We start from the raw sequence: 26,854 nt of genomic DNA on the forward strand, positions 1-26,854 counted from the left end.
TTCATTTCATTACACCAACAATAATCAGTTAACAAAATGTAGTTTTAAAAATGCGTTTAAAGTAGCAAAAAAAAGAAACCCATACAAAAGCTATCTAGAAAGGAATACTTTGAAATGTCAGTTTTCTGAGTTGCTCTTAAATTCAGTGAAATTTTCATCAAAATCCAGCAGCTTTTCTTACTTGACAAGATGAGTCTAGAATTGAGGGAGAAGAGGGAAGGGGCAAGGTGAATTCCATACTCCAAGTAGTGCAGCTTGCTGTGGAGTCTTTTGATCAGAACTGTCTTGCTGTGGCTCTAGATGGAACCTAGGAGCAGTGACACACCTGGCCCTTGCATGGTTCCCACTGAGAGGAGCCCAAACTGCTTGGAGAAATGGCCAGGTCTAGAGCAGGGCAGGAAGAGCTACAGTGAGCCCAGAACATGGCGCCGAAGGAAAAAGGTGCCCGCTCAGCAGGTGGGCCTACGTGTCCACGGATCTGGGAACAGGGAACATGGTTGAAAGCTGCCTGCGGGCCTGCGTGGAACTGGTTCACAGTGACCACTGGTGTTTCAAGGTCACTTGCTGTTCTCAGAATCTTGAGATTTTACAAGTAAACTGGATTGTCAGAGTTAGTGTGTGTCTTATGTGTGTCTTTGCTATTTGAATACTTGGTCTGATTCACACACTGGTGATCAGGGTGCTGCAGATTTTCAGAGTGCTTTGCATTCGTGAGTCAACTCTTTGAGTGACTTCTGCAGTAGAGGGTTACCCATGATCCCAGGTAGGCTTATTTTTATCTTTCAATTTTTCTCAAATGGCCAATTTGATTCAGATAAAATAAATGAGTGATGACAAGGGTGGGCTGTCGGTGGCTGCTGGGTTCCCCTTGTGAAGGTCCGGACCTGGCGCCTGGCTTTTCCTCCTCTGCAGAAAAGACTTCCCTCCTCGCTGGTGCGGGGCTGCTGGGGCTGCAGTGTTACCCACAGATCGTGCAGTGTGCCTAGCGTGGTTCTGTGCTTCTGCTTCACAGAACTGGATTCTGTCCTCTTCCCTTTCTCCCTTCTCGGGCTCCAGTTCCATCCGCGGCTTGGGGTTGCCCCACAGCTCCCGGGGGCTCTTGCTGGCCTTCTCTGAGTTTCAGTGCTGGCTGTTGTGGGTGAGTCTGTGGTGTCCGATTCCTTATTCCGCTTGGTGTGTTTTTTCGCTCCAGACGCTGTAGTTCTCAGCCCTAGACATTAGATTTGGGTCTTTATATCTCCGTGTCTTTAACTTCCTTGTCAGTTTTACCTCATTATAACTTAGATCTTGTGCCATTCTTGGCTGATTCCAGCAGCTGGGTCAGTTTCTGGGCCTGACCTCACTGGGTGGTTTTCTGCCTTAAAACCTCCTCGTGTGCCTGGTGGCCTTCAGATGCCAGGCAATGGTAATTCCACCCTCTTGTGGGCCGTGCATTTTCACGTTGCTCACCTTTTTTTTTCAGTTGTGTTCTGGAATGAAGTTCAGTTACGTGGGTCTTTTTGGTTCTTGCTTTTATGGTCACACTCAGAAACCGGGGTGCAGGTGCGAAGTTATGTTTGTCGTCTGCCTGAGACTGATTGTCTTAGAAACTTTCTTCCATGTTTTGTGTGGTTTGGGGGTTTTCCTTGGATATTGTAAGTGTGAGGATGTTTGGGTTCCTCTTACTCCATCTCTGGTAGAAGTATAATTAATGACTTCTACATTTTTATAAGAAAATAATAAATAGATTTCTTTCTGACTCTGAGGTAAGAAACGATTTCTTAATATAAAATATTTAAAACATTACTTATCAAGGAAAAAGCTAACGACCTTTTTTTTTCTTTTGGCACTGGGGATTGATACCAGGGGCACTACTGAACCACATCCCCAGCCTTTTTACTGTGAAATGGGATCTTGCTAAGTTGCTGAGTCTGGCATTAGACTTGCAGTCCTCCTGCTTCAGCCTTCCAGGTTGCTGGGATACAGGTGTGTGTCACCTTGCCCACCTTGAAATGATTTTTGATGAGTGGATTTTCCTGCTGGCATCAACACGTACTATAAGGCTGAGTCTTGTTATGGAAGGGCCAAGAGGCTTGTGACCTGCCCCCAGGACAGTAGTCGGGATATGTGTGAGGAGGGTCTCATGGGAGTTTGCTGTGGGGCAAGCAGAGAACCAGGCAGTGTGCTCTGGAGGTCCTGTGAGCATGTGCCTGCTCCTGTAGCACTCAGGTCCTGACCTGGACGCTCCCATCAGCTCATGCTCTCAGCTTCACTGTGTGACTTCCTGTAGCTGGTGGCTGTGTGTGGGCTCTGGTGCCAGTTTTTCAGGAGTGGGTCACACTAATTCATGTCTTCAGATCTGCCCTTCCCTCCTGTGGCGTTCTGGGTCAGTTGTTTCTGTTAGGTTTATCCTGTGTTCTTTATTCTCTCTTCCACTGAATTGTCTATTAAAAATCTGGGTTATTTGTAACCCCAAGAGTTTCCACTGCTCTTGCTTTTCTCATCAACATCAGAAGTGAATAACAAGAATGTCTTCTCTCCTGCCAGCCTACAGCAGCTCCTCTCTCTTTTGTTTCTTGATCTGGCATTGCACATCTCTCTGAGGCTGTGGTCTCTCTCCAGTAGGCCCTGCTGGCCGGTCTGCACACACTGCTGTCTTGCTCTTCCTGCCTTCTCTTTCCTGGGCTTTGCACTCCCCACCCTTGGAGGCCAGCGGTGTGAAGTCAGCATAGGTGCATCTCATTTCCCATCACTGACTGCTCTAACCCTCAGCAGAGGCTGTTCTGTGTTGTTTTTAGCATTTGTGGCTTAATCTTAGCTTCAGGTCCTTGAGGACGGGTTTTTCCAGGGTCTTCTGACCCCCCAACGCTAGCCCGCCCGCACCTCTGATGCCTGTCAGTTGAGTAGAGGCTAGTTGGTGCTGTGACCTAGGCTCAAGTGCTCTGTTTGGCTTCTCTTCCAGTGGGCATCCCTACCATCAGATGGTGTGGGGCTGAGGGGGACTACAACGTCATGGTGATGGAGCTGCTGGGGCCCAGCCTGGAGGACCTCTTCAACTTCTGCTCCAGGAAGTTCAGTCTCAAAACTGTTCTGCTGCTTGCTGACCAAATGGTAAGCTTTCCTATCTCTGATGCCCAAACACTGTGGACACTTGGTAGACACTTATTGCCTGATGGGGTATGTTACTTCACTGCTGTTGTTCCATTATTAGGCATGTTAGACAGGAATTTATTCAGGCTTCCTTGGCCTCAGATAATGACACGGGTGATTGGATTGGAGAGAAGGACCCCCACCTCCCTGAGTATGTGGTTGCGTTGAATGGGCTTCCCAAGTTCTCTCAGGATCACACAGTTGATTCCCAGCAATTCTGGTGTGGTTTCTGAGGGGATTCTTGTGTGTGGCCTGTGCAGAGTCTCGCTGGTGGACACTGTTGCCTAACAGAGTTTTTTGTCTGTCCACCCCTGTAGAGCTAGGGAGAGGAGACACCCAGGCCTGGGGCAGGGGAGCTGGAGCTGCCTGGGGATGCAGCTGGTCAGTTTCCAGTCCACCTTCCTGGTGGTGTGTTCACTCTGCTCTGGCTGAGGAAGAGAGAGCATGTGCCTCTCTTGAGGCTGGTGCTCTGAGAGGTCTTGAATTGCTTCTTGCATTGATTCTCCCCTTGTAGATTAGTCGTATTGAGTACATTCATTCAAAGAACTTCATCCATCGAGATGTGAAGCCAGATAACTTCCTCATGGGCCTGGGGAAAAAGGGCAACCTGGTCTACATCATCGACTTTGGGCTGGCCAAGAAGTACCGGGATGCGAGGACCCACCAGCACATTCCGTACCGAGAGAACAAGAACCTCACTGGGACGGCGCGGTACGCCTCCATCAACACACACCTCGGAATCGGTGAGCCTAGGTTGTGGTGCCACTGGGCATATCTGTCCCTCAGCTTTGGGAAAGGCCAGCTTCTCAGGTGACCTTGGGGTTGTGGACATGTACAGTGCTCAGAACCCAGAGGTCTGGAGGCTGTTGTCCAACCATCATAGCAGACAGTCTAGCTTCAGGACTGCTGGAGCCACTGATGATACTCAGCTGGAGTGTTTGGGGATTTCCTTAATAGCATGCAAGGGACACTTCTGGTAAAGAAGCCATTCACGTTCATTTTTCTGTTATTTTAAATGTTTTTATGTGTGTATGCGCACACTTTTTTTTTTTTTTTCTTTTGTGATACTGGGAATTTTGGACCCCAGGGTGTTCTACCAGTAAGCTACAACCCCCCTCCCCATCCCTTTTGTTTTTGATTTCAAGACAGGGTCTCTCACTAGGTTGTTAAGGCTAGCCTTGGACTTGGGATCATTCTGCCTTAGCCTCCCGAGTTGCTGGAGTTACACTGCCACACCACCACACCTGGCTATTTTTAAAGTTGGCTTCTATGGTCATGCTTGCTTAATCTTTTGCTTTTATGTGTGCACACATGTACTGCCCTTCACACTTTCCCCTTTTCTTTCCAGAGCAATCTCGAAGGGACGACCTGGAGTCTCTGGGGTACGTGCTGATGTACTTCAACCTGGGCTCTCTCCCCTGGCAGGGGCTGAAGGCCGCCACCAAGAGGCAGAAGTATGAGAGGATCAGTGAGAAGAAGATGTCTACTCCCATCGAAGTACTGTGCAAAGGCTATCCCTGTGAGTCCCTTGCCGTCCTCCCTCGTAGCAGCCACGGCCTGTTCCTGTGTGGGCTGGTGCTTGTGCCCAGGGCAACTACAGAGTCACTCTGCCTACATCTTCTACAGGAAGGGTGGCAAGAAAGGGGTGTTTCTGTGTTATGGTAACAGGCAGCCCTCCCCTGCTGATGCATTTTTGTGAGCCTTTCTATGAGGCTCGGGAGAGACAGGACCCAGCCTCAGAAAACTGCCTGTGCACTTAGGAAGGGGAGGGACACAGTGATCATTCTGCCCTTTAAACTGACTGCAGTCAGCTGCCCCTACTCTACTTCAGCATCCCCAGATAACCCAGAGGTGCTGTCTGTGTTTTGTGACTGCCCCTAAGATAAATTAACTAGATAAAAGCTAAATTTTGTCCTGTGGTGGTGATTTTTTGTTTTCTTTTTTGGTGTTCTTTGGGGATGGGCTAAAACCCAGGGATTTCTTGTTCTTTCAAGAGAATAAGAACCTAGTGGAAACGGCTTGATACAGCTCCATCAATATACATCTGGACTTGGGATTCACCAATTAGTGATGGCACTTAACCTAGCTCCGTCCCTAGCCCCTGCTGGCTCCCAGCAGCTCCTCCTCAGCATGACTGTGAAATCCTCCTCTGATTTCACCTGCATGCCTCCAGTGTGAAGAACCAGGGTGGTGCGCAGGGGTTGATAACCCGACTCTGGGTTGTATTCGGCCTCCGTCATTAGCCTCGGGTCTTTCCTTGTTTTACAGCTGAGTTTGCCACGTACCTGAACTTTTGCCGCTCCTTGCGCTTTGATGACAAGCCCGACTACTCCTACCTGAGGCAGCTCTTCAGAAACTTGTTCCACCGCCAGGGCTTCTCCTACGACTATGTGTTCGACTGGAACATGCTCAAGTTTGTAAGTGGCATTGCCCACTCAGTCCTATCTCCTCCTGGGACAGGCAAGTCCAGCCCTGGGTAGGTCAGAGCTGCACCTCCTAGTTTTGCGTGCAGATCTGTGCTGTGTGGGATTCAGGTGTCAAAGTCACTGGCTGAGGTGTGAAAGCTGAGCACACCTGGTACAACTTTGGTCTTCTGTGGGCATCTACCTGCAGGCTCAGGATTCTAAGAAGCAAGCTGCCATCAGGGCAAGCAAAGGGGCCTGTGGAGACTGCTGGTGTAGGTAGTATATGCCCTGGAGTGAGCCCATGGTGCAGATCTGCCCAGAGCAGAGCACCCAGGTTGGAACAGGGCACTCTTCCTATCACTGAGCCACATCCCTAGCCCTCTTTATTTTTCATTTTGAGACTCGGTCTCTAAGTTGCCCAGGCTGGCCTTCAACTCATGATCCTCTTGCTTCAGCCTCCCAAGTCTCTGGGATTACAGACATGCACCGCTGTACCCATCTTGCCATCATCAATTCGGAGAACCTGGGGGCTAGCCCCCTGTAGGGATGTAGCCTGGGTACCTATCAGCACACTGCTAGAAAGCATGGCAGTCTCTCCAGGCTGCCCCCGTCTCTCAGTTCATCTGAGTCCAGGTATACCCAGGAGCCTTAAGAGAGCAGACAGGTGGGCAGCCTAGAGTTCAGTCTGGTTGGGCTCTATAACAGGCTGCTTTACATTTGGTCTCCTCTGACATCCCAGTTGGCTCATCAGAAGTATGTAAGAATCCCTGGGTGCAGTAGGGAGGCCCAGGAGCCGCTGGGCCACCCATCCTGGGTTGGCAATGTGAGTTTAATTCACTAACATTAGACACCACTGACAGAATTCAAGTTTCTGGGGAATTTTTGTGTCTTCTTTTATTAAAAATGTATCCTTTGTAGGTGGAAATAGAAATTAAAACCTGATGATCAAATCCAGTGGAGGAACAGAGGTGCCTCCTTCTCAGGAGTGCAAAATTAGAAGCCTTGTCTTGTCTAAACCACTATTCCATGAGTCCGGTCTCCCCGAGGGGCGAGGGTGAACCCTGAACTAGAGCCATCTGACCAAGCATGGTGCTGGGAGGAGAGTACTCTGCAGAGTGGGCTGGCCCAGGCTACAGGACCTGGTGCCTTTGCCGGGTTGAGAGGGCAGTGCTGTGCTGCTTCTGCAGGCTGCTCAGCGCCGAGCACCAGAGCACCCTTCTCCAGTGTGGTTTCTGCACTATCTCGGTCTCACAGCTAGCCAGGCAGAGCTGCTCTGGAAAGGGCCAAGTAACATCACCAGTTTTCTTGGCTATGCAGGGTCACAGTCCCTTAGCTCTGCCATATAGCCACATGGCAGCCATGGGCCACCTGGGAGTGGGTAGGTGTGTCTCTGTCCAGAAATACGGCTGGCACTGGAATTTGGCTCTGGGCTGGTTTGCAGAGTCTGCCTGGTAGCATTGGTGGTGAGGACAGACCATTCAGTAAGCTGGTGCCTCAGCCTAGCTGCTCACAGTCAGATGCCCAGAGCACTGGGGTGGTCCCGCAGGGGCCTGAGTGTGCATGGGCAGGTGGGGCTGTCATCACTGACATGACCTTCCCTTTGGTCTGGGATCTGGACTCTGACTGGACCCTTTTGTGACCCATTGCTGCCACCCTGTCCTACCCTGGTCTGGGCAGTCTCCATCGTCCCCCTCGCCCGTGCACAATCATGTTCACAGGTAAGGACTCAAAGATAGAAGATAGACCCAGGTCCTTTTGACACAGCAGCAGGAGTTGGGTTTCCTCTAGGAGGCAGGCTCTTGCCACTCAAGGGGATGGTGCTGTGTCTTCCTCAGGGTGCCAGCCGGGCTGCAGATGATGCTGAACGGGAACGCCGGGACCGAGAGGAGCGATTGAGACACTCCCGGAATCCAGCCACCCGTGGCCTCCCTTCCACAGCCTCTGGCCGCCTGCGGGGGACCCAGGAAGTGGCTCCCCCAACACCCCTGACCCCTACCTCACACACAGGTGAGCACACCTCCCAGCAAGCCCATGGGGTGGACACCAGGTTTCTGTCTATCTTGTGTTTGGTGGCCTTATGGGAGCCCAGGCCAGACATACTTGGTATTGATTGATGCTGCGTTTGCCCCTACTTGAGTCAGTCCTCCTTGGGAGTAGAGAGGCCAGGGCACACAGCCTGTGGGATGTTGGGTTCCCTGAAAGCTCTCCACCAGGGTTGGTGATTTCTCAGATGAAACTTCCTTTCCATACAGAAGTGTCCCCCTCATGAACTTCTCAGTCCCCTGTGTGCAGCGATGTTGGGCTCAGAGTGCTCTGCCAGCCAGTGTTGCTGGGCTGCCTGGATCAATGAGCTGTGAACAGATGTGGGAGAGTCCATCCAGAGCCCTTGTGGTGGTCTTTGGCAGGCCAGTGGGATGTGGGAAGCCACGGGGCCTCAGCAGCCATGTCTCTTTCCCTCTCTAGCCAACACCTCTCCTCGGCCTGTCTCTGGCATGGAACGGGAGCGGAAAGTGAGCATGCGGCTGCACCGTGGGGCCCCAGTCAACGTCTCCTCGTCAGATCTCACGGGCCGACAAGATACCTCTCGCATGTCCACCTCACAGGTATGTGATCAGAGCTGGCCATGGCCAGGGCAGTCCAGGCCCTGTAGGGACACATGTTGGCCTGGCCTTCCAGGCTCACTGTCAAGAGTGGGGTGAGATGTGAAGGGTCTGTTTCCTTCTCACTCCCTGGACCTCCCCACCCACATCTCTGAGTTCACCTGGTGGGCAAAGTATGCTCTTAATTCTTGTTTGCCTTTTGGTTGGAGCCTGTGCTGAGCTACACTGAGCTGCTGGTGGGCTTGTTTTCCCAGCCACAGCTGTTATCCCAGCAGGGAACTCTGTGGAGCTTCTCCCTTCTGTGATCTCCGGGCGAGGTCCCCACCTCCTTTTCCCCCCAGGCAGAGCTCCACACTGTGCTTACACCTCTGTGAGGGGAGTGCTGTGGCACACTACCCTCCAGGCTCCTTCGTCGCCAGTTGCTGGGAGCCTACCGTAACAAAGCGCCTGGGAAGGGGCGGCTCCACAGGAAGGGTCCCTGTGAGGAACCTCATGCCAGTCATCCCTGCAGCTGAGTGCAGGGGCCTGTAGGAGCCTCCAAGGGCTCCGACGGTTGCCTTGCGGGGGGATGCGTCATGCCACTAGGGGCCCATCGTTCGCTGGTCGGGTCTGATCCTCTGAGAAGGAAATACTTGGAAACAGGCCTGGGCCCCTGCCAGGCCTCTTCCTCTCATAGCCATTCCTTCCTCACATCCTCCTCTTTCTCTGCCTTTGCAGTCCTTACACACTCTAACGTGCCTCTCTGCACACACCAGAACAACTTTACTTAATGTGTCGGTTTCTTTGCTTCATATGAGTTTAGGGTCTGCCACCCATGGGTAGGGTAAGAGGTCAGGGATAAGCTCCAGCAGGGCTGTTGCTCTCTGGATCACCCCAAGGAGTCTTCCCAGGTGAGCAGGGGCTCATCTCAGAAGTGCAGCTTGCTCTGCCCCACTTGGGGAACTGAGCGTGTTGCTGAGCAAATGCAGTGTCCCTGGGCCACCAAAGCTCAGCCTGCGCCAGGGCTGGCCCGGAAGGAGCAGGAAGACTGCAGCAGGCGTGCTGTGAACGAGGGCATACCGAGCATCTCTGACCTGCTGGTGGTCTCCGTAGCAGTGGACTTTTGTGCTGTGGATTTCTTGGAGACCAGAGCTGCTTGAACTGCTGTGCTGGCTCTGACCAGCTTTGTGAGACTGGTCCCTTGGTGGGCAGAGGCAAACACTGCTCCCTCACAGCACCCAGGGATCCACGGGCCTCTTCTATAGGTGTTAGCATCCACAAGGGCCACTGTGAATGCATTCTGGGTAGGCAAAGCGTAAGGAAAGGGCTGGGTTTTTAAGAAAATGAAACATCTGATAGTTGGGGATTTGGTAGTGGAGGGAAACAAATGTCAGAAGGCCCTGCAGGAGCCAAGCAGTCAAGGCTGCAACTCAGCAGCCTCTTCTTAGCACGTGGCCCCAGCCAGTACCAGGGCAGGACTGTCTTTTGCTCGTGGTTACAATAGTGTGTTTCCTTCTGCACTGTGGGCTCAGCATTCTGCCTGTTTGCTTGGCCTCTCATGGTTGTGTGAAGAGGTGTAACATGGGCTTGAACACAGGGAGGCTCCAAGCCATCAAGGAGGGCTCCTCCTTCCATAGAAATAGCTGGGCTTTCCCTCTGGCTACTGAGGTAAAGGTTCTGGAGCCTGCTTGTGTTGAGACTGTCCCCAATGTTTCCATCCCACCCCAGGACTGGCTTTTACCTCACCGACCTTTAGGACAGGTTTGTTGGACTCCAGAGTGCATGTGGCCTTCAGAGCATCTCTTTCCCTCCAGCGTGCCAACACCAGTGTGCTCAGTAACTGCCCCTGTTTTTAATCCAAGGGTTCAAATAAGAGTTCTTCCCTCTACCAGCTGTTTCTAGACCCATAGCCATGTGTTTGGCAGCCGAAAGACTGGGGATTACTCCAGCTTCCACAGTTCTATAGTCACCCCTCGGAGCCCTCTCAAGTGGGGATAAGGTAGGAGGACCCGAGTGTGAGAAGCAGGCCCTCCTGGGAGTGCAGCAAGGTATTGGAAAGGTTCTGTTTCACTCTCTGGTCCTCGCACCCTTGGGTATGTCTGGACAATGCTACAGAAGTCACCCCTGCTGAGGTGTGGCGACTCCACAGTACTATATGCAGGTTGAAGACAGCCTCACTGTCATAGAACATTGCCGCTGCCTTGGCTTGGCTTGAAGGTGACTGCTTCCTCTTGGGCCCTTTGTCTTCTGAAGGGCCACTGTGTTAGCTAGCCTCTGGGGAGCCCAAGAATCCCACATGGCCTGGTCTGCATGTGTAAGGTGTTCTCATCAACCACAAGAACACGGACCTGCAGAGTGTCTGGCCATTGACCCCTAAGAGGGGCCTTCCTTGTTCAGTACTGTCCATAAAGGTGCCAGTTACTCCTTTTGATGGCTCATTGAATCCACACCCTGCTCCCAAATAAGATTTGCAGCCCAGCCCTGCCATTCCCCTGGATGCTGGCCTCTCAGTGCATGAGCAGTCAGGAGGGTCTGTCACGTGTCCTCATTTCTGGAGAAAGAATGGCCACTCTCATCGGAGGGCCAGCAATGAGAGGGCAGTGAGCCCTGAGCCGCGTGGAGAGATCGACTTTCCCTCCCTGGTTCCTGAGGTGGCACTGTCAGCATCTGTGGACCTGGCCAAGGCAAGGAGGCACGTCCGCACACAGGCCCCATGTGGGCAGTCAGGTCGGGGCCTCGCGTACTGGTCCAGCCAGAGGGACGCTTACCAACAGCTGTCTTTTCCCCCACCTCAGAATAGCATTCCTTTCGAACACCACGGCAAGTAGCTGCTCGTCTCCGCGGAAGGCAGCACTGGGTGAGTGTGCTCATGGTGGGGCTCAGCAGATGGCCAGCGCCAGGCGGGGAGGGAGCCACCACTCCCTACCGCCTTGGGGACTCAGTGGGCTGGGCTTGCATGCCAGGTGCTGGCAGTAGAGTGAGGCTTCTTCTGCTTTGTTCTCCCTGCGTGGGTCCTAGAGCAGCCGTGGTCAGCTGCCCAGTCTGGGGGAAGATCCATCCTTGGTCTCGGACGGAGCAACCCCAGGGGACCATCTGCTGTGGCCTCGCCTTTGGCCTCCCTGTGCTGCAGTTGGGCATGTCTGTCGTGCTCAGCTGAGTGGCGCCACGCTTCGTGTCGGGCTCTTGAGCTCTTGCTGCCTTCAGGCTCCTGGTGGTCTATGCCCATCCCGGCTTTTTCAGTCGTCCCACTTCCTCTCTCATTTATCTCTGTCCTCATTTTGTGTTCTTTCCAAACTTGGTCCCTGCCCAGCCATCCTGTCCACGCAGCTGTCATCTGTGTTAACCCACCCAGCCACAGCCACCTGCTCCCTACCGTCGGTGCATGGCCGGGCGTCTACGCTGCGCTCCCTTCTTGTCGGCCACATGGCACTTGTGGCTCCTTCCCGCAGGGGCTTGGTTTTCCCAGGGCTCGGAGTGCTGGGGACCCGTGCAGTGTTAACACCATGCACACTCTCGGAGATGCGTCGACAAGACTGCTTTTCCTGTCTTCCCCCAAGTGGGGTGCCTGTTTTTAGAGCAACCGTTTGCTTCTCAGGAGGGGACCCTGGGAGTGGGCATCTCTGCCCAACTTGGATCCTCGCCATCGCTGCTGAGCGCAGCCCTGCGGTCTCCTGGCTTGCACACCTCTTCTTCCTTTCCCTCTTCCTGTCACTTGTTCTGCTCAGCACGTGTTCTGGCCGCAGAGCCCCCTCTGTGCAGCTGGGGCACGGGTGTCTAGACTGGGGCCAGGCAGCAGTGTGTCCCCTCCCCGGGATGCATCGTGTGGTACTTGTGCCTATCACCTTGCTGGCCAGCCCCTCTGGCCTCATGATGACCTTGTCCTGTGCTTTGGCTCCGACAGATTCCTGGTCGGGTGGCTTCCAGCGGTCTTCAGTCTGTCGTGCACCGATGAGACTCTCCTTTTTGCTGTGAAGGGCAGACAATGCATGGCTGATCTACTCTGTTACCAATGGCTTTACTAGTGACACGCCCCCCGGTCTAGACCCGAAATGTTAACGCCGGGAGCCCTCCAGGCCACTCACCCAGCGACGCTCATGGGGAATCAAAACAAACTAAATGGACAGGCTCTGAGAGCCGCCATCGCCAGGGGCTGCCGGCGTGGCCCCCACGTGAGCCCGGTTTCCACAGGGCTGGGCAGAAGAGCAGAGTGTGGGAGACTCGCATAGAGAACCCAACTCCCTGTCAAGAGCCGCAGCTCCCTCCAGTGGTGGCGAACCTGTGCTCCCTGACGATCCCACTGCAACTACCAGTCTTCTACTTGGTTAAGACAGTTTTGTATCATTTTGCTAAAAATTACTGGCTTAAATCTGTGTAAAGAAATCCGTCTTTTTTATTGTTTCTTTCTTGTCTGTTTTGCGGTCTTAAAAAAGATGTTGATTTCAAAGACTCCTGAGACAGACCCTGGCTGGAGCGTCTGTGTGAGATGGAGGCAGAAGAGGGGGCGCACGTGAAGGACAAGGATGTGTGTTCTGTTTGTTTGTTTTCTCGTGTTGTGTTGTCCGTTGAGAGAAAATCTCGTCAGAAGTTGTGGTTGTATGCGCCTGTGTGCCTCGGACTCACCAGCCACCCCCCACTGCAGGCTGAGGTGCCTGGTCGAATGCAGGTTAGGCTCAGGCTGCCACGGACCAAGGGAGTGAGGCCTTGGGGGTCAGAGCTCTGCGGTGCCCAGGCAGAGGCCTGGGGAGTTCCGAGACTCAAAGCTGGGTGTGCGTTCCTGGTTTTCTGGGGGCAGAGGACTGTGAGTCGGACACTCCGAGGTCCTGTTGGGGGTTCCGTGTGGTCACTTTGGTGGTGGTGGTTCCTCTCTACCTTTGACTTTGCGAAGTTTCTGAACAGCTTACACACGGCTGCGCACATGGGCACCGCCATCGCCTCTGCTGGAAGCTAGGGAGCAGGCTGTCCTCACAGACTCGGGGTGTGCTGAAGGGAACCCGCCCTAAAGCGCCAAGTCGGGTGCCTGTCCAGCTGCACCGAGAATCTTCGCCTCCAGAAAGGTGGCACCACCTACTTCATGACCTTGAGCTGGACGTCTGTGAGGAGGCAGCCCCTGTGAGCCAGTCCAGTCTCTTCCTGTCCTGTCCTGTCCTGTGCTGTGGGCACTGGCTGCTCTGCTGCTGCAGCTAGAATTTAAGATGCTCTTCCCTGCTGAGATTCTGTGCTGTCATACACCAGATAGTAGAGACAGCAGTGGTTCTGGGGGCCCCCATCTGGGAAATGGGGTGCGGTATACATGTGCATGGGTCCATTTCCATTTCTTCTGCCAGCCTGTGGAGTGAGTGCTGCTGGTGGCCGGCACCCCTGGTGGGGCCTGACAGCGCCACTGTGGCTGCCCTCTTTCCCCAGAGCTCCCTGGCACAGCACCGCAGTAGGCTGCTGGTGTGCCGTGGTGTCCCCACGCACAGTGGCGCTGTCCAGTGGGCCAGCCGTCTTCCTGAGCCTGTGAGTGCTGCTTCCTGAATCCTGAACTGGTTACTCTGTTAGCATTTTGGAGTGTGGGGCCTTGACCGGGTGGGCTGCATTTCTGGGAGTGCTGAGGGAGTTCGGGACGGGTCATGGTAAATGTGAGGTTTTCGTGGTGGCGAACCCCTTCATTAGAGTTGGGTCTTTGCCTGTCAGCAGCCGTCCCGTGTGGCAAGTACCCTTTGTCAATACCCATGGTCCCAACATGGTTCCAGAAGGCTGGTGGCAGGCAGCCTCCAACCCTGCACCAGGCCTGGCCTGGGACTGCTGGCTTGCACTGGGAGCAGACCCGTCCTGATCCCTCAGGTGTGGCTGTTGCAGTTCTCGGCCAGTATGTAACCCCGTCATCACTGGCAGGCAGCGTAGTTGAGTGTGTATCATCCTGTGTCTTGTGACCAGTCTCTGAGCTGTGCATTTGTACTACCGCTGTATTTGTGTACTTTAACAATTATGTAAATAATAAATTCATAATGACTTCTACCTTTGTTCCCAGCCCCTTTTGAGTGGTCTTTATTTCATCAGCTGAGTTTTCCAAGGGTTCAGGTTGACCATGGGAAACTGACAGGGAGGGTGGCAGTCTGCTTGTCCTCTTAGCCTGTGGTGTTGAGGACCTGCTTAGAGCAGGCTCCAGAAGGACACCTCCCACCTCCCCAGAGTGGACTGTGGTGGGTGTGAGCTGGAGCGGGGGGTGCATGCAGTGATTCCAAAGGCCCCTCTCCAGCCTAGTGCCCTTTTGGAGATAGTCCCGTGACCTCCATGCCCCAGGGGCTACGTTGGCCAGAAGCACACCAGCACCTCAGGCTTTCTGGAAAGTAGACAATGAGCAAGCTAGCAAGATGACTGGTGAACACCACAGTGGACAGCATTTTCCATAGGGTGACTGCTACTCAAATTCCCATAGGTGCAGGGAGAGGGCGTACACCTTCACCACAACATACCTTCTCAGGGTGGGCATCAGGCTGTTGCTGCTGGAGCTGTGCCCAGGCCTCTCCTAACCTCCTGGTCTGCCTTTCTGCAGGCAGCAGCCAGGCTCCCCTGAGTCAGGGTGCATTTGCAGCAGTCAGGTGTGGACAGGACTTCCTAGTCCACCCACTGGAGGTTGCTGGAGCCAGGAACAGATAAGCCCTGTGCAGGCATGTGCGCATGTGCCAGAGGGGAGCTCCCCTGCAGTCCTGCTAGACTCCTGCAGTGCCTTCCTGCCATCTCACCCCAGCTAGACGCCCATAACCAGAACGCCTGGCCCTTGGCCTGAATTGCCTTTTCCCAGCCCCCTGCAGCCTTCCTGTTCCCCAGACATCCCAAGTTGGTCATTCCTGCCTCACAGGGTTCCTGGAGGTGCTGGCAGGTATCTCCCTGTCCCTCCCCTCCCTGGCTGTGGGGCAAGACACTTTTGTCAGCTCTGCCCAGGCTGGCACCTTCCCCAAGCAGAACCAGAAGGCATGGGGTGGTGGTTCACCCACTGCCTCTGCAGCCATCCATATTTGGGTGCCATGAACCTATAAGGGTGCCAATGCTGGAGGTGAGGAGGAGCTGGTTGTGATTCTGCATACCTGAGGCCAGGCTGCAGTGTTGAGCCCCACAGTGGGCCTCTCGGGGGTTCAGGACATGGTGTCCCCCAGCCACCAAGGCCCTCTCTGGGTCCCACGCATGCCTGGACCTGGGAGTTCTTTGTAGAGGCCCAGGAGGGGGCGGCCCAGGAGAGCATGAGGGCAGGGATCAGAGTTGCACCCCCAGCACGTGGTCAGGCAGGGGACCAGGGGATGTCTGTGCTCTCCAGGCCTGCGTGAGCGCACTTGGCATGGGCCGGATGGATGTGCTGCTCGGGGTTGGCCTTCACAGGGTGCTGCATGTGAGCTACTCTGCTGCCTAGATCCTCCCTGTGGCGCAGCCCTGGTCATAGCCCATGTCCTGGTGTGCCCCAGCTTCTTCCAGGGTATTTGGGGCCTTCCTTGACTCTTTTGACCCTCTGCCACATACCTTGCCCACTGGTCAGCATCGGTATCACCTGCCTAGCAGCCACAGCTTAAGGATGTGAAGTGTCCCTTTCCCTGTGCTTGGAGACCATCTGGAACCACTGGCTCATAGGTCTGGAGGGCTTCAGGGCCACGCTGCCTTCCCCGGGAAAGGGGAAACCCGCAGTGGGTCCTTCCCAGCTGAGCTGCAGTCGTCTTCCCAGGGAGCATCCCAACGTCCTGACCATCTCAGAATCACTCGGGTCCCCAAAGCCTAACTTTCAGGAATCACCATTTCCTGGCTCTCTTATGCCCTGGCCACGTGCTCTGGGTGTAAGTGTGGGACAGGAGGGAAAGGCCTGACAGCCCTGGAGCAGGGGCACTGCGCCCTGCTGTGGTCACCCAGGGGAAGAGGGCCCGCTGTAGGTGGGAGACTCAGGAACCAGGAGAGGGTAATCACTGGTGGTGGATCAGCTCTTGCCATAGTTCCAGGGGCAGCCAGGTCCAGGAGGGAAGAAAGCAGGTCTTGGGGCCCCCAGGGGCCCTGAGTGGGGGTGCCTGAGAGAGGGGAGCATTGGCTACGTGCCACCGAGGCTCTACACTTTCCTACACCCGCTCCCCATGTTTTGTGCCGCCCTCTGGTTCCTGGAGATTGCCTATGGCCATGGCCTGGACTCATCCTGTCCTGAGGCCTGGGGTTCCCACTGTTCCCACTGCATGTGGCAAGGTTGATAACCTGGGGACATGTATGGCCATCTGGGCTAGCCCATCACCCCTACAGCTGCTAGCACTGCCCACCAGCCAAGCCCCTGACTTAGGGTACAGGAAGACCAGAGAAGGGAAGGGCACCCCAGAGCCATGGGACTATATCAGGGCTGCCAGCAGATGAAACTGCCCCTGGCTTCCTCACAGAACTGGACAGGGCCAGGGCCCGGGCCCAACGAAGCGAGGTTGGGACAGAGGAGAGACTGGGCCTGAGACGTGAGCTCTCGCCTCCTTTTCGTTGCAGAGGAGCAGGGACATGGCGTCTCTTCGGTTGCACGCGGCCCGTCAGGGTGCCCGCTGCCGTCCCCAGCGCCCACGACGCACCACCTACTGAGGGGCTTCAGCTGCCTCTGACCAGGCTCCCAGCCACGCAGGCCGCCGCTGGCCACAAGGGCAGGTGGGTGTGAGGTGCCCAGGGCAAGCCCGAGCGCTGAGCACGGGCTGGATGGAGGAGGAGGAGGGGGAGCAGAGATGAGCAGGCGCTGGCCACATAGAGCAAATCTACCAGCCAACCAGGGGACAAATAAATGGAAGGCAGGAAAGTGTGTTTTGAGGCCACACGCAGGAAACAGCTCCCACTGCACCTCCACTCAGCCCTCGCACCACACTGGGTCCTGCGGGTCCAGGCACCTAGCTGGGGACCCCTCTAGCTTGCAGCCCCCTCCCTGCCTGCCCCCTTCTCTCCACCGTCTGTGCCCTGTGAACACAGTCGCTGCTCAGGGAATGTTCCAGAGCAGACAGCAGTAGGAAAACTGACAAGGACCAGAGCAGTTTGTAAGAACAACCAGGTCATTTCCAAACCCAAACGAGCTGAGGGTACACCGGCACACACCACACGTAGCTCCGAGGACCAGGCCCCCAGACTCCTGCCACACGCCGGTTTATTTCGCACCTTCACGGGTGGAATGAGCTCTTTGTACCCTAGACAGAGAGGGGTGGGCACCGTAGGAGGCGAGGGCAGGGCGGAGGGTCAGACAGGCACCAGGGAAGGCCTCGGGGAGGTGTCCGCTCGCCAGCCCGCCCTCCTATTAAAGTCATGTTGTCTCAAAGCCTGGGCTTCTAGGTCCTTGACCACGTGGGGGGGGCATGGGCTGTTTGGGGTGAGCAGGCGGCTTGTAACCATGGGCTTGGCTTCACCGCAGATCCGCTGTGGAATGACACGTTCCCACCCCGCCACCTTCCCCGCAAAACACAGGTCAGGTGATGACCCGATGTCCAGCATCCAGCGCTGAGCCAGTGGCCCTGCCTAAGCTGGTCCTGTTTGTGAAATAAATACAAGCGTTGCCAGTCTCTGTAGCTCTTCCCTGCACCCTGCCAGCCCCGCCAGGCCACTCACACGCTGGTCTCCGGGGTGTGGACCACCTCCCCGTTTTTCTCAGGCTCTGCCTTCAGGAAGTGTTCCACCTCCCGGGAGTCCACCCTCACATCTGTGGGGGGCTTGTGGAGCCTCTCTGCCTCCGAGGTAGCCTCCTCAGGTTGTGACGCCTCGGGCCTCTTCCTGATGCAGAAGAAGTTGCCCAGCAGCAGCACGAGGGAGGAGGTGAGCACCTCAGTCCCCGCCAGGATGAACACGTACTTGTAGACGTGGGTCGTGTCCAGCAGCTTGCCTGCAGGGGGACTTGGGTCACCAGCTGCTCCAAGGGCACGGCACAGCCCAGGGCCAGGCTCCTACAGAAGCCCCTGTGGTGTCTGACTTGCAGAACTGCCCCCTCTCCCTCCCCCGAGGCCCTCTGAGGTCTTCCTGCCGTCCCCACCTCCCTCCTGCCTCCTCTCAGGAGAGTAGAGACAGACCCTAAAAGCAGAAGTGGCATTGCAGAGTACCCAGGTGTGGCCCTGCTGCCCACTCTGGAGGGGCACTGATGGACTCAGCCTGGCCCTGTGCCCTGTGACCAAGCAACCCCAAGACAGGGAGGGCCACTTGTGTGGCCTCCGACCCCACCCCACCCCACCTCAGGATCCTTCTGGGGAAAAGGAACAGCCAGGGGGCTAAAGGGGCTAGGGCATGCCAAGTGACCTCTCCTTGAGCCAGGGCCTGGCCATGCTGCCCTCCAGTTGGACTTTCCAGATCCCACTGGGAGTTTCCTCGGTAGAGGCCCAGAGTTTCAAGCACTGGATTGGCCCCCAGCAAGCCGTCCCTCTGTGTGCAGATGGCCTGAAAGCAGCTGCCAGGCCTGGGGTGTTCCTGCCCGGCTCAGGGCCCGCTGCTCACTCCTGACCAGGGCCCACAGTGAGTCCCTAGGAAGCCCAGGGCCTGCCAGCCTTTGCCCTCAGCAGTACTCACCGCCCGACGGGGGTCCGATGAGCACAGCCACAGCCTCCAGCAGCAGCACAAGGCCAATGGCACTGGAGAACTTATGGGTGCCCACAATGGCCATGAGCACCTCAAACTGCAGGGCCCCCACCATGCCGTAGGAGATGCCGAAGAATATGCAGAAGACCACCAGGCCACCGTAGTCGCTGGCTGTGGAGCCCGTCAGGTCGGTGAAGCCGTTGAAGAACATGGCGAAGCTGAAGAGGTAGACCGAGTAGGGCCGCACCTTCTTGAGCCCGGTGATGAATCCAGCTGTGGGCCTGGCGAAGATGTCGATGAAGCCCAGGATGGTGAGCAGGAAGGCAGCCTGCGTGTCGGGCACACCCAGGTCCTTGGCGTAGCTCACCACAAACACAGGTGGTACAAAGAGCCCCAGCACCATGATGGAGGCGGCGGCAGCGTAGATGACGAAGCCACGGTCCCGGAAGACGCTCAGGTCCAGCAGGCGCCGGGCAGGCCGCTGGGGGCCTGGTGCCCCGCCCGGCTGGGGTGCCACCAGGGGCCTCATGAGCGCAGCGCACACGCAGCAGTTGAGCAGCAGGCCGCCCAGGATGAGGAAGCCACCCCGCCAGCCGTACCGGTCCTGCAGCAGCTGCCCCAGCGGCGACAGCGCACACAGGAACACTGGGCTGCCCGCGGCCGCCAGCCCGTTGGCCATGGGGCGCCGCTTGTTGAAGTAGCGGTTGAGCATGATGAGGGAGGGTTGGAAGTTGAGAGCCAGGCCCAAGCCTGCAGGGGCAGGGGCAGGCGCAGGCGCAGGGTGAGACCCTCCCCGGCCCCAGACTTGCATCCCTGCCCCCGCCCTCCACCCCGGCCCTGTGGTGTGTGGTCTGACAGGAACCCCTGCTGCTTGCCCCTGGGCTGTGCTCACTGCTCCCCCAGATCCCACCCCCAGAAGCTCCCGGCCAGGCCCTGCTCACCAGTTATGACCCCTGTGGTGAGGTAGACTTGGATGATGCTCGTACAGAAGGAGGCAGCCACCATGCCCAGGGACGCGAAGAGGCCACCCACAAGCATGACAGGCCTGCAGCCAAAGCGGTTCACACACACGCTGCAGAGGGGGCCTGCGGGGAGGCGGCTGCTGAGGAGGGGCTGCCCCGGCCTCCAGCTGGGCTGTGCCTGTCCAGTGCCCAGGGCCTCTCCCAATGCCACCTCAACTCAGCAGGGATGCCAGGAGCCCACAGACCAGGTTCCCCAAGGGCAGAGCCCAGCCACCCATGGGGCGTATTCCCATGATGGTCTGGTAGGCCTGGGCAGGTCATCGAGGACTAGCCGTGGTTCAGAGGAGGGCTCCCCGCGACCTCGCCCTCTGGGACTGTCTGAACAACCCACATGTTGGGACGGGGTGGAGACAGACTGCTTTCTAGCAGGTCCCCATCTCAAGGGCTCCCTTTAGGCCACCGTGGATCTGCAATGGTTTGGGCTCAACCCTGGGACAAGCCCCACCCATTGGGCTCCTGTGGCCACGAGGACTTGGCCAGCCTGTCCCAGGCGTTGCCACAGGTGGCCCCTGAGCCGACGGCCTCACCTGTGCCGTACAGCATGGCCAGCAGGATGGAGGAGATCCAGGCTGTGTCGCTGTAGCCAATCCCGAACTCCCGCATGAGCTCCTTGAAGAAGACGCTCACCGCCTTGGGGAAGGCGTAGGAGAAGCCCGTGATGACAAAGCAGCCGAAGAGCACGGCCCAGCCCCAGCCCCCATCAGGGGCCTTGACGCCCGTGGGACCCTCGTCCACCACAGCTCCTCCCATGGCCAGAAGGGCTGCTTCTGCCGCACCTGGGGAGAGAGGAAGCAGGGCTGGGTTGGGTGAATGAGCCCAGAGTCTCAGGGGCAGGCAAGGGTTAGCACTGCACTCATGGCTGCAGGGCTCCGTGGGCAGCCTGCCCTGCTGCACCCACCCCTCCCCAGCCTCCTGCTCCTGCGGCTGGCTTTCTGAAGGGCAAGGGCTGATTTGGGCTCAGCCAGGACTTTTGCTTCCTGGAAAGTGCAGACCCCGCTGGGTGGACAGCCTGGCTGGTGTGTGTCCTGCCCCTGTGGCCCGCTGCATTCAGCCTGCAGGAACTGGCATGTAACATCCCTCCCCCTCCTCGGGCCATGCCAAACCCTCCCCTGGAGGGCGTGTGAGGGTGCTGCCAACCTCTGCCCCGCTGTCTAGATAAGATGGCCAGGCTTACCCTTGCTCTCCTGCCCCCAAAAGAGTCAGGCTCCCTGCCCCTGTTCACCACACCCCTATTCAGCTTCCTGGCTGTACAGGGCAGAGGCCTTCATATGGGAACAAGCCAGATTGGGGTTGGGGAGAGGCCAAGGGTTCCGACCTGATAGGTCAGATGAGGGCACCTTACGGTATACCCAGGAAGGTCAGGAGGAGGCTTCCATTGGCCCCCCCAAGGCTGCCAGGGCAAGGAGCGGATTGTCCTAAGCCCCACGCAGGCCCAGGGCTGACTTCCCTTGTAAATTCCAGGAGCTTAGCTCCTCTAAGACAGACTAAGTCAGAATGTTGGGACCAGATTTCCACCTTCCCATCCCATCCCATTGGAAGTTGCCAATCCCACATCCCCCACCTCACCAGGGAGAGAGTTATGACAGGGTCTGTGTCCCTGGGTGTCTGGAACCCGAGGCCTTCAGCCTAGCCTGCGCAGCGTCTCCCACCAGTGGTGTGCAGCCAGCCAGCTCTCTGGGGAAGAAAGTGCAGCCCTGGTGTGTCAGGTTAGCCATTGTCCATGGTGTGACCGCCCCTGCGGCAGGTACCTGGGGGGGGGCGGGATAGGCTTGGGCCCCACCCCACCCCCTTCCCCGCGTCTTCCTGAAAATCGGGCCCCAGGGGATACCTTCAGGCATGCCAGAGACTGCACTCAGCTGGGTTCCCCGTCCCCCCAACCCCCCTGCAGGGGCCACACCAGTTCTATGATGCTGTGCCCAGCTGAGACCCCCAGCCGGGAGTGGGGCCAAAGGAGGAACATCATGCACAGTGAGGACACACTGCAAGGGGCACTGAGGGCGGGATCACTGTGCCATCTTAGTGCCTAGGTAAAAGACCTAAGAGCCCACACAGCAGGGAGCTGACCAGTCACCCTAGGGACCACTCACTGCGAAGGAGCCAATGTGGGAGGGGCGATTGTCCCTGCCAGCCCCCACTTGCTTGGAGTGTGGCCTTGGATGCTTATAGCACTTTCTGAAACGAGTCAGGCAGGCTGGGACGCAGTGCAGAGTCCTGGCCTAGCACACGTGAGTACTGCAAAAATTAAATGAATGAATCGAGGGCCTTGCAAAGTCCAGGAGGGGAGTGCTCAGTAATGGCCACAGGAGCAGCCCGACCCCACATGCCCAGGGTCCTCCCCAGAAAGAGAGTGAGGCAGCTGGGGCTGTACCAGCCCTGCCCAGTCCTGCTAGGGGAATCACAGGCACCCCAGCCTTTTGAAGTCCCCCTTGCTTGTCCACTGCCCACCGGGGCTGGGCCCTCTTGGAGGCATCCAGGGTCCTCAGGAGGCAGTAGGGACTGCTGGGAAGCAGAGACATCTGCCACCTGCTGGAGAAGAGCACCCCTGGGCTGTGGCTTGGGAAGGCAGGCAGAGGGTGGGCTGGTGCCAGGACTCAGGCCAGGAGAGCACAGCATGTTCTAGGCCCTTCAAGGAGGGTCACACGTGGAAGACCGTCTGTGCCACGGAGATTGTGGCGCCTGGGGCACAAGCTCCCAACCAAGGCCCAGCACTGTGGTCCATTGCCACCCAGCTCAGGCACCCTGAAATGGCCTCACCAGTCAGTGCCTACTCCAGCCTGTCACCCAGAGACGCTGCAGAGTGAGGCCTCAGCAAGGTTGTGGTTTTTCAGACCAGAGGTTGACTTTAAGCTGGCTGTCTGCCAGCCAGGCTTGGGGCAGGGTAGGTGGAGTGAGGGTCTGGGACCTCTTACACCTGGCTGCTCGGGAGGAGCAAGTCCGTGGCTCCACCTCCCAGGGACCCTGAGCATAGATAGGCTGAGGTGTGTGCAGGCTAATTATCCATCTGTCTCCACCCAGAGGAGGAAGCAGCACCCACCATGGTCCCTCTCCCACAGCATATCCATGGGCACGTCCAGCCGCCTGGCCTTTTGGTGACATTTACCCTCCCAGGGAAGCATGTGAACCAGCCCAGAAATAAACTGGCCTCTGGGTTACAGAAAGCTGATCTCCCTGGGTTGCATCTGGGTTAGCAGGAGCTCCAGGTACTCCCCAGGGCTGATCCCTGGAGGTCCTTCCAAGGCCCCATACCCCAGACCGCCAGGAGCTGACAGGGGACAGTTCATGGCAGGGGTACATGGAGAACCTTGGCCCTCGGGGAGACTCCAGGGTACCCTCCCAAGTCAGGGCTGTGGGGCCCCTGTACTCTCCCCTCTGCCTGTACTGCATGCCTCCCACATACAACCCTGTGCCCCAGCCTGCGCTTTCTTCGCCTCCCCAGAAACCTCACCCTTCAGCAGCCTGAATCCTTAGGCTGGACTGTCAGCCCCAGGAGTGCAGGCCAGGTCCCTGCAACCTCCCTGCCTTTGTAGCCCAGGCAGGTGGCAGGCACAGGGACAATTATATTCCTTCAATCAAATTCCAGACCCCTGAGAACCAAGGAAGCAGTCCCTTTGTGCTAGGACCTGGCCTTTGAGGGTTGGAGGTGCTGAATCAGGGAGAGGGAGGGCCTGCTTCCGGGTTCCCATTCTTCCTTCCCTCATTGACACTGTTGTGAAAACAGGTAACCAGGGCTGGGGATGTGGCTCAAGCGGTAGCGCTCGCCTGGCATGCGCGGGGCGCTGGGTTCGATCCTCAGCACCACATAAAAATAAAGATGTGGTGTCCACCGAAAACTAAGAATAAATAAATAAATAATCAGGTAACCAGCATTGTGCCCCTCCCTGCCGGAGGAAGCCAGCACCCTCAGCCCTGTCCCCACCAGTACAGAGACACACAGGGGCAGGGGCTGCTTCCAGGGAGAGGTCAGAAGGCTGGTCGGGGTGGGGTGGGGGGGCTGGCCTGGGCCCTCCGCCCTGGGTCCGCTGCCTGCCTCCTACCCCTGCAGGCTCCCACTTGTCCACTCACATCCTCTTCGCGGGGCCAGTGGGGTGGAAACACTGGCCTCATTTGCCAGGCTGGATACTGCCACCCAAGGCTAGCAACTGGCTGAGTACAGATCTCGGCTAGGACCCCCAGAAGTGTGGCCCCAGGGATGGCGCCCTCAAGTCCCACCTCCTACAAGGAGGCTTCTACCCTTGGCTGCCACACAGTGGACAGCCCTGGTGATCTGGTCTAGCTTCTCAGCAAGGCTGCGGTCAGTGGCTGAGGCTGCTGTGGAGGTTGGGGTGAGCGCAGAGCTGCCCTCCCCCAACACCAAAGCCTGCGGGACCCTGCATGGGCTGCCCCTTCCCCTGGCCATCTGGACCCATTCCTCCACTCCCGTGCAGCCTTCCGCCTGAAGGCCAGCGCTCCGGAGGTGCCCGCCCACCCAGGATCAGGCGTGGAGCGAGACAGGTGGGAAGAGGTGAGACGAGGCGAGGGCCCTCCTCCGATGGACGGGCCTGCTGGCTCCTGCCGCCCGCCCGGCTGGCGGGTGGGGGTCGGCCACTCTGGGCGGGTCCCACCGGAGCTGGGCCGGGAGGGGGAAGGGGAGGATGCTCCGCCCGTGCGGCCGGCCGCGGGACGTGGGGGACGTGACCGCGCCAAGGGAGGAGCCGCCGCCGTATTGCCTGGAGTAGGCGCCCTTCCTCCGCTACCGTACTAGCCAGCGCGGGTGCCACTGGGGTCGGCCCAGCAGCAGTACAGCGCTGAGCGTCCACCGGGGCCCCGCACACCGCAGGGACCGCGCGTCCCCCTGCGGTGCGCGCCCCCTAGGGCTGGGGCGGCTTCTTCTGTGCTCCGCACAGGCAGGACGGGTGCGCCCGGCTGGGGGCCGCTGATTCCTAAACTCAAGAGCTTCGCATCCTGGCCAAGACTCGAACTCTGGCCAGGGGCGCGCAGCCTGGGTGCGTAGGACTGCCTCGTGGGACCCTTCCCACAGATGGAGACTGAGGCTGGGACCGCAGGCCCCGCCCCTGTGCCAGGGCCCAGTGCCTGGTGGCCCAGGGCCTGATCCAGAGGTGCCTCCAATTGCTCAGCACCACCATGCAGAAGGCCCCGCCCCGGGCCTTAGGTGCAGCTGGCACTTGGCTCCTCACTGGCCCCTCCCTTCCCACACTGTCAGGTCACCGCAGGACAACCCAGGAGCCCATAAGCCCGGCACATGGCATGCTGTGGGGTCCCACCCACAGGCCCCCTCCGTACACACTCTTAGAGGGCTGCTTGGGGTCAACAGAGCCCTCTCCTGTCCCTCCAAAATAGGTATCCATGCTGTGGGCATTGAGGGCCAGATGCCTTCTGGGTAGCAGGCACTACCCAAGGTCACCCAGGGAGTCTGTCTTGGGATGAGGCCTCCCAATGGCCACAGGAGGCTCTGACCACACCAGAGCCCTGGGCAGGAAAGTGCAGTGCCTCTAGTGTTCTGTTGGGAGCAAACCTGCCCCCATCACCGACTTAAGACACACACACCTGCCCACCCGAGAGCCCAGGCACTTGTGGGATTGTCCCCATCCCTCTCCCCATCCACCAGACACCAGCCAGCTCTTGGGCCTGTAAAACGAAGCTGAGGACCTCTGGACACCCGCCAGCTCCTCCCACCCCCGTCATCCCCACCAGCACCCGTCTGCTCTAAGCTTTGGACAAGTCCCCTCAGCCTACCAAGTGGTCCTGACTCTGGTCATCAGAGTGATTCTGTCAGCTTGGGTGGCCTAGACAGGCAGCCCGGTGCCTCTGGGATATGGCCCTCAGCTGCCCCTTTGTCACTAACCCAGACTCCAGGTGCCACACACACACCAGTCCACAAACCCAGACCCACCCACTGAGCCCAGAGCTAAGGGCTTTCCTTCCACTAGGTGCCTGCTCTTGATGGGCCCAGCATCCAGCTAGTAATCAACCCACTTTTCAGATAAGAAAACTAAAACTCCTCCTAGTTTTTACTCAGGCTGGGGAATTGGGAGGCTAGTCCACTTCTTGTCCCACCTGTATCCAGCCTGCTGGCTTTTGGCCCCGGAGGGAGCGTGGGTGTGTAATGGTGAATTTAGGGACATAGTAAGAGGACAAGGAGGGGCGAGAAAGGAAGATCCGAGGGCTTCCCTCCCCAGGGTCCAGGCCTGGCACGCACGTGCACCGTTCAGGGAGGTGGCCCCACCAAATATAGCCCGCGGCCCTGGCCCGGGCTGCCCGCACACCGAGCTATTTATACTCGGGACCAGCTCTGCTGCCCGGCGCTATCACCTCCTGGCCAGAGCCCAGTCCCCGAGGGCCGCCCGACGGATGGGTGCCAGGCGGGCTTGGAGGCAAAGCTGGGCGCCTGGGGTTGGAAGGCACACAGCTGGCTGCCTGGAGCTCTTGGGGGGGCAAGAGGGGCGGGAAGGCTCGTCTAAGCCGAGACGCCCCCAGAGCCCGGTAGACCGCGAGGGGAAGGGGCGAGGGGGCGGGAAGCCGCGGCCCGGAGGAGGACGACGCGCGGCGCCAGCTCAGCCCACCAGCGACTCGGAGAGTCCCGGCCTCCGCCCGCGCGCCCAGCATCCCGGCCGCGCCTACCTGCCGCCGCTCGGCCGCCGCGCCCGCCGCTGCCCGACTCGGCTGCCAGGCGCCGCGCCGGGGGCGACTTTAAGTGCTCTCGTCGCTCGCGCGGCACGTCCCCTGCGCACGTCACCGCTGCCTGGCGCCGCCCCTGCCGCCCCGCCCGGACCCCGCGCGCCGCCGCTCCCCGACGGCGCGGCCCGAGGCCTGCCAGCCCCGCCGGGCCCACGGACACCCGGCCGCGGCCCGCCCTGTCCGTGCTCCCCGAGCCGACCCCTGCCGGGACGCGCTTCTTGCCGGCCGGTCCGCCTCCTCTGCGCCCCTCCCCGGGCCGCCCGGCAGCCTCCCTCTGGCGCTGGGCCAGGAGTTCCCGCCGGCTGAGACGCGGCCACTTCATTTCCTCTCCCAAGACCACGGTTTGCTTCTGCTCCAACTCTGACAGGAGCATGGCCGCGTCCCTGCGACCTCCAGGACTGGGACCTCTCGTCCTGCACTCCCGGGGCGCGCCCTCTAGCAGACAGGAGCGCACACCCACCACCGTCCCACCGCCTGGCCCAGCCCTCCGCCCCACGCCCGGCTCCCTGAGGCCGCG

General features: G+C 58.1%; 2 protein-coding genes across 8 annotated transcripts in view; one reads left to right on the forward strand and one right to left on the reverse strand.

Moving 5' to 3' along the window:
* Positions 1-17,640, forward strand: part of Csnk1d (casein kinase 1 delta) — a 29,624-nt gene extending 11,984 nt beyond the window's left edge. Inside the window, exons 3-10 of one of the 3 annotated variants that reach the window (XM_046463271.2) lie at positions 2,942-3,090; positions 3,644-3,872; positions 4,478-4,648; positions 5,398-5,546; positions 7,370-7,541; positions 7,998-8,137; positions 16,595-16,747; positions 17,493-17,640. In XM_046463271.2, coding sequence (XP_046319227.1) covers positions 2,942-3,090; positions 3,644-3,872; positions 4,478-4,648; positions 5,398-5,546; positions 7,370-7,541; positions 7,998-8,137; positions 16,595-16,684 — 1,100 coding nt within the window. In that variant the 3' untranslated portion in view covers positions 16,685-16,747; positions 17,493-17,640. Of the gene's footprint in view, positions 1-2,941; positions 3,091-3,643; positions 3,873-4,477; positions 4,649-5,397; positions 5,547-7,369; positions 7,542-7,997; positions 8,138-10,908; positions 10,971-12,014; positions 14,114-16,594; positions 16,748-17,492 lie in introns of those variants that run through there. The other 2 variants (XM_046463273.2, XM_046463272.2) reach the window with 2 other exon arrangements.
* Slc16a3 (solute carrier family 16 member 3) lies at positions 17,215-26,382 on the reverse strand. 5 transcript variants are annotated; one of them, XM_046463251.1, is made up of 7 exons: positions 26,281-26,382; positions 21,750-21,894; positions 21,229-21,336; positions 20,190-20,438; positions 19,582-19,725; positions 18,632-19,390; positions 17,215-17,957 (listed from the first exon to the last, which is right to left on the reverse strand). In XM_046463251.1, exons 4-7 carry the CDS (start codon positions 20,410-20,412, stop codon positions 17,683-17,685), a joined length of 1,401 nt encoding a protein of 466 aa, XP_046319207.1. In that variant the 5' UTR covers positions 20,413-20,438; positions 21,229-21,336; positions 21,750-21,894; positions 26,281-26,382; the 3' UTR covers positions 17,215-17,682. The 5 variants fall into 5 exon arrangements, with proteins under 5 accessions (XP_046319207.1, XP_046319206.1, XP_046319210.1 ...); XM_046463250.2 differs by lacking the exon at positions 26,281-26,382 and adding an exon at positions 23,725-26,236; XM_046463254.2 differs by lacking the exon at positions 26,281-26,382 and having other exon boundaries at positions 21,224-21,336; positions 21,750-26,237.
* Positions 26,383-26,854: the final 472 nt, after the last annotated feature.

This window comes from Marmota monax, unplaced genomic scaffold (assembly GCF_021218885.2).
Source record: "Marmota monax isolate L192 unplaced genomic scaffold, Marmota_monax_Labrador192_F-V1.1 WCK01_AAM20220418_F8-fsc00220, whole genome shotgun sequence".
NCBI lineage: Eukaryota > Metazoa > Chordata > Mammalia > Rodentia > Sciuridae > Marmota > Marmota monax.

What these genes read in the sequence shown, in the direction of transcription:
- Slc16a3 (XM_046463251.1), bottom strand. Translation starts at nt 20,412, where the DNA reads ATGGGAGGAGCTGTGGTGGACGAGGGTCCCACGGGCGTCAAGGCCCCT. An exon ending in CACCACAGGGGTCATAACTG is followed by an intron (nt 19,391 to 19,581) that starts GTGAGCAGGGCC and finishes CTGCCCCTGCAG; the next exon opens with GCTTGGGCCTGGCTCTCAAC. An exon ending in CATCGGACCCCCGTCGGGCG is followed by an intron (nt 17,958 to 18,631) that starts GTGAGTACTGCT and finishes GTCCCCCTGCAG; the next exon opens with GCAAGCTGCTGGACACGACC.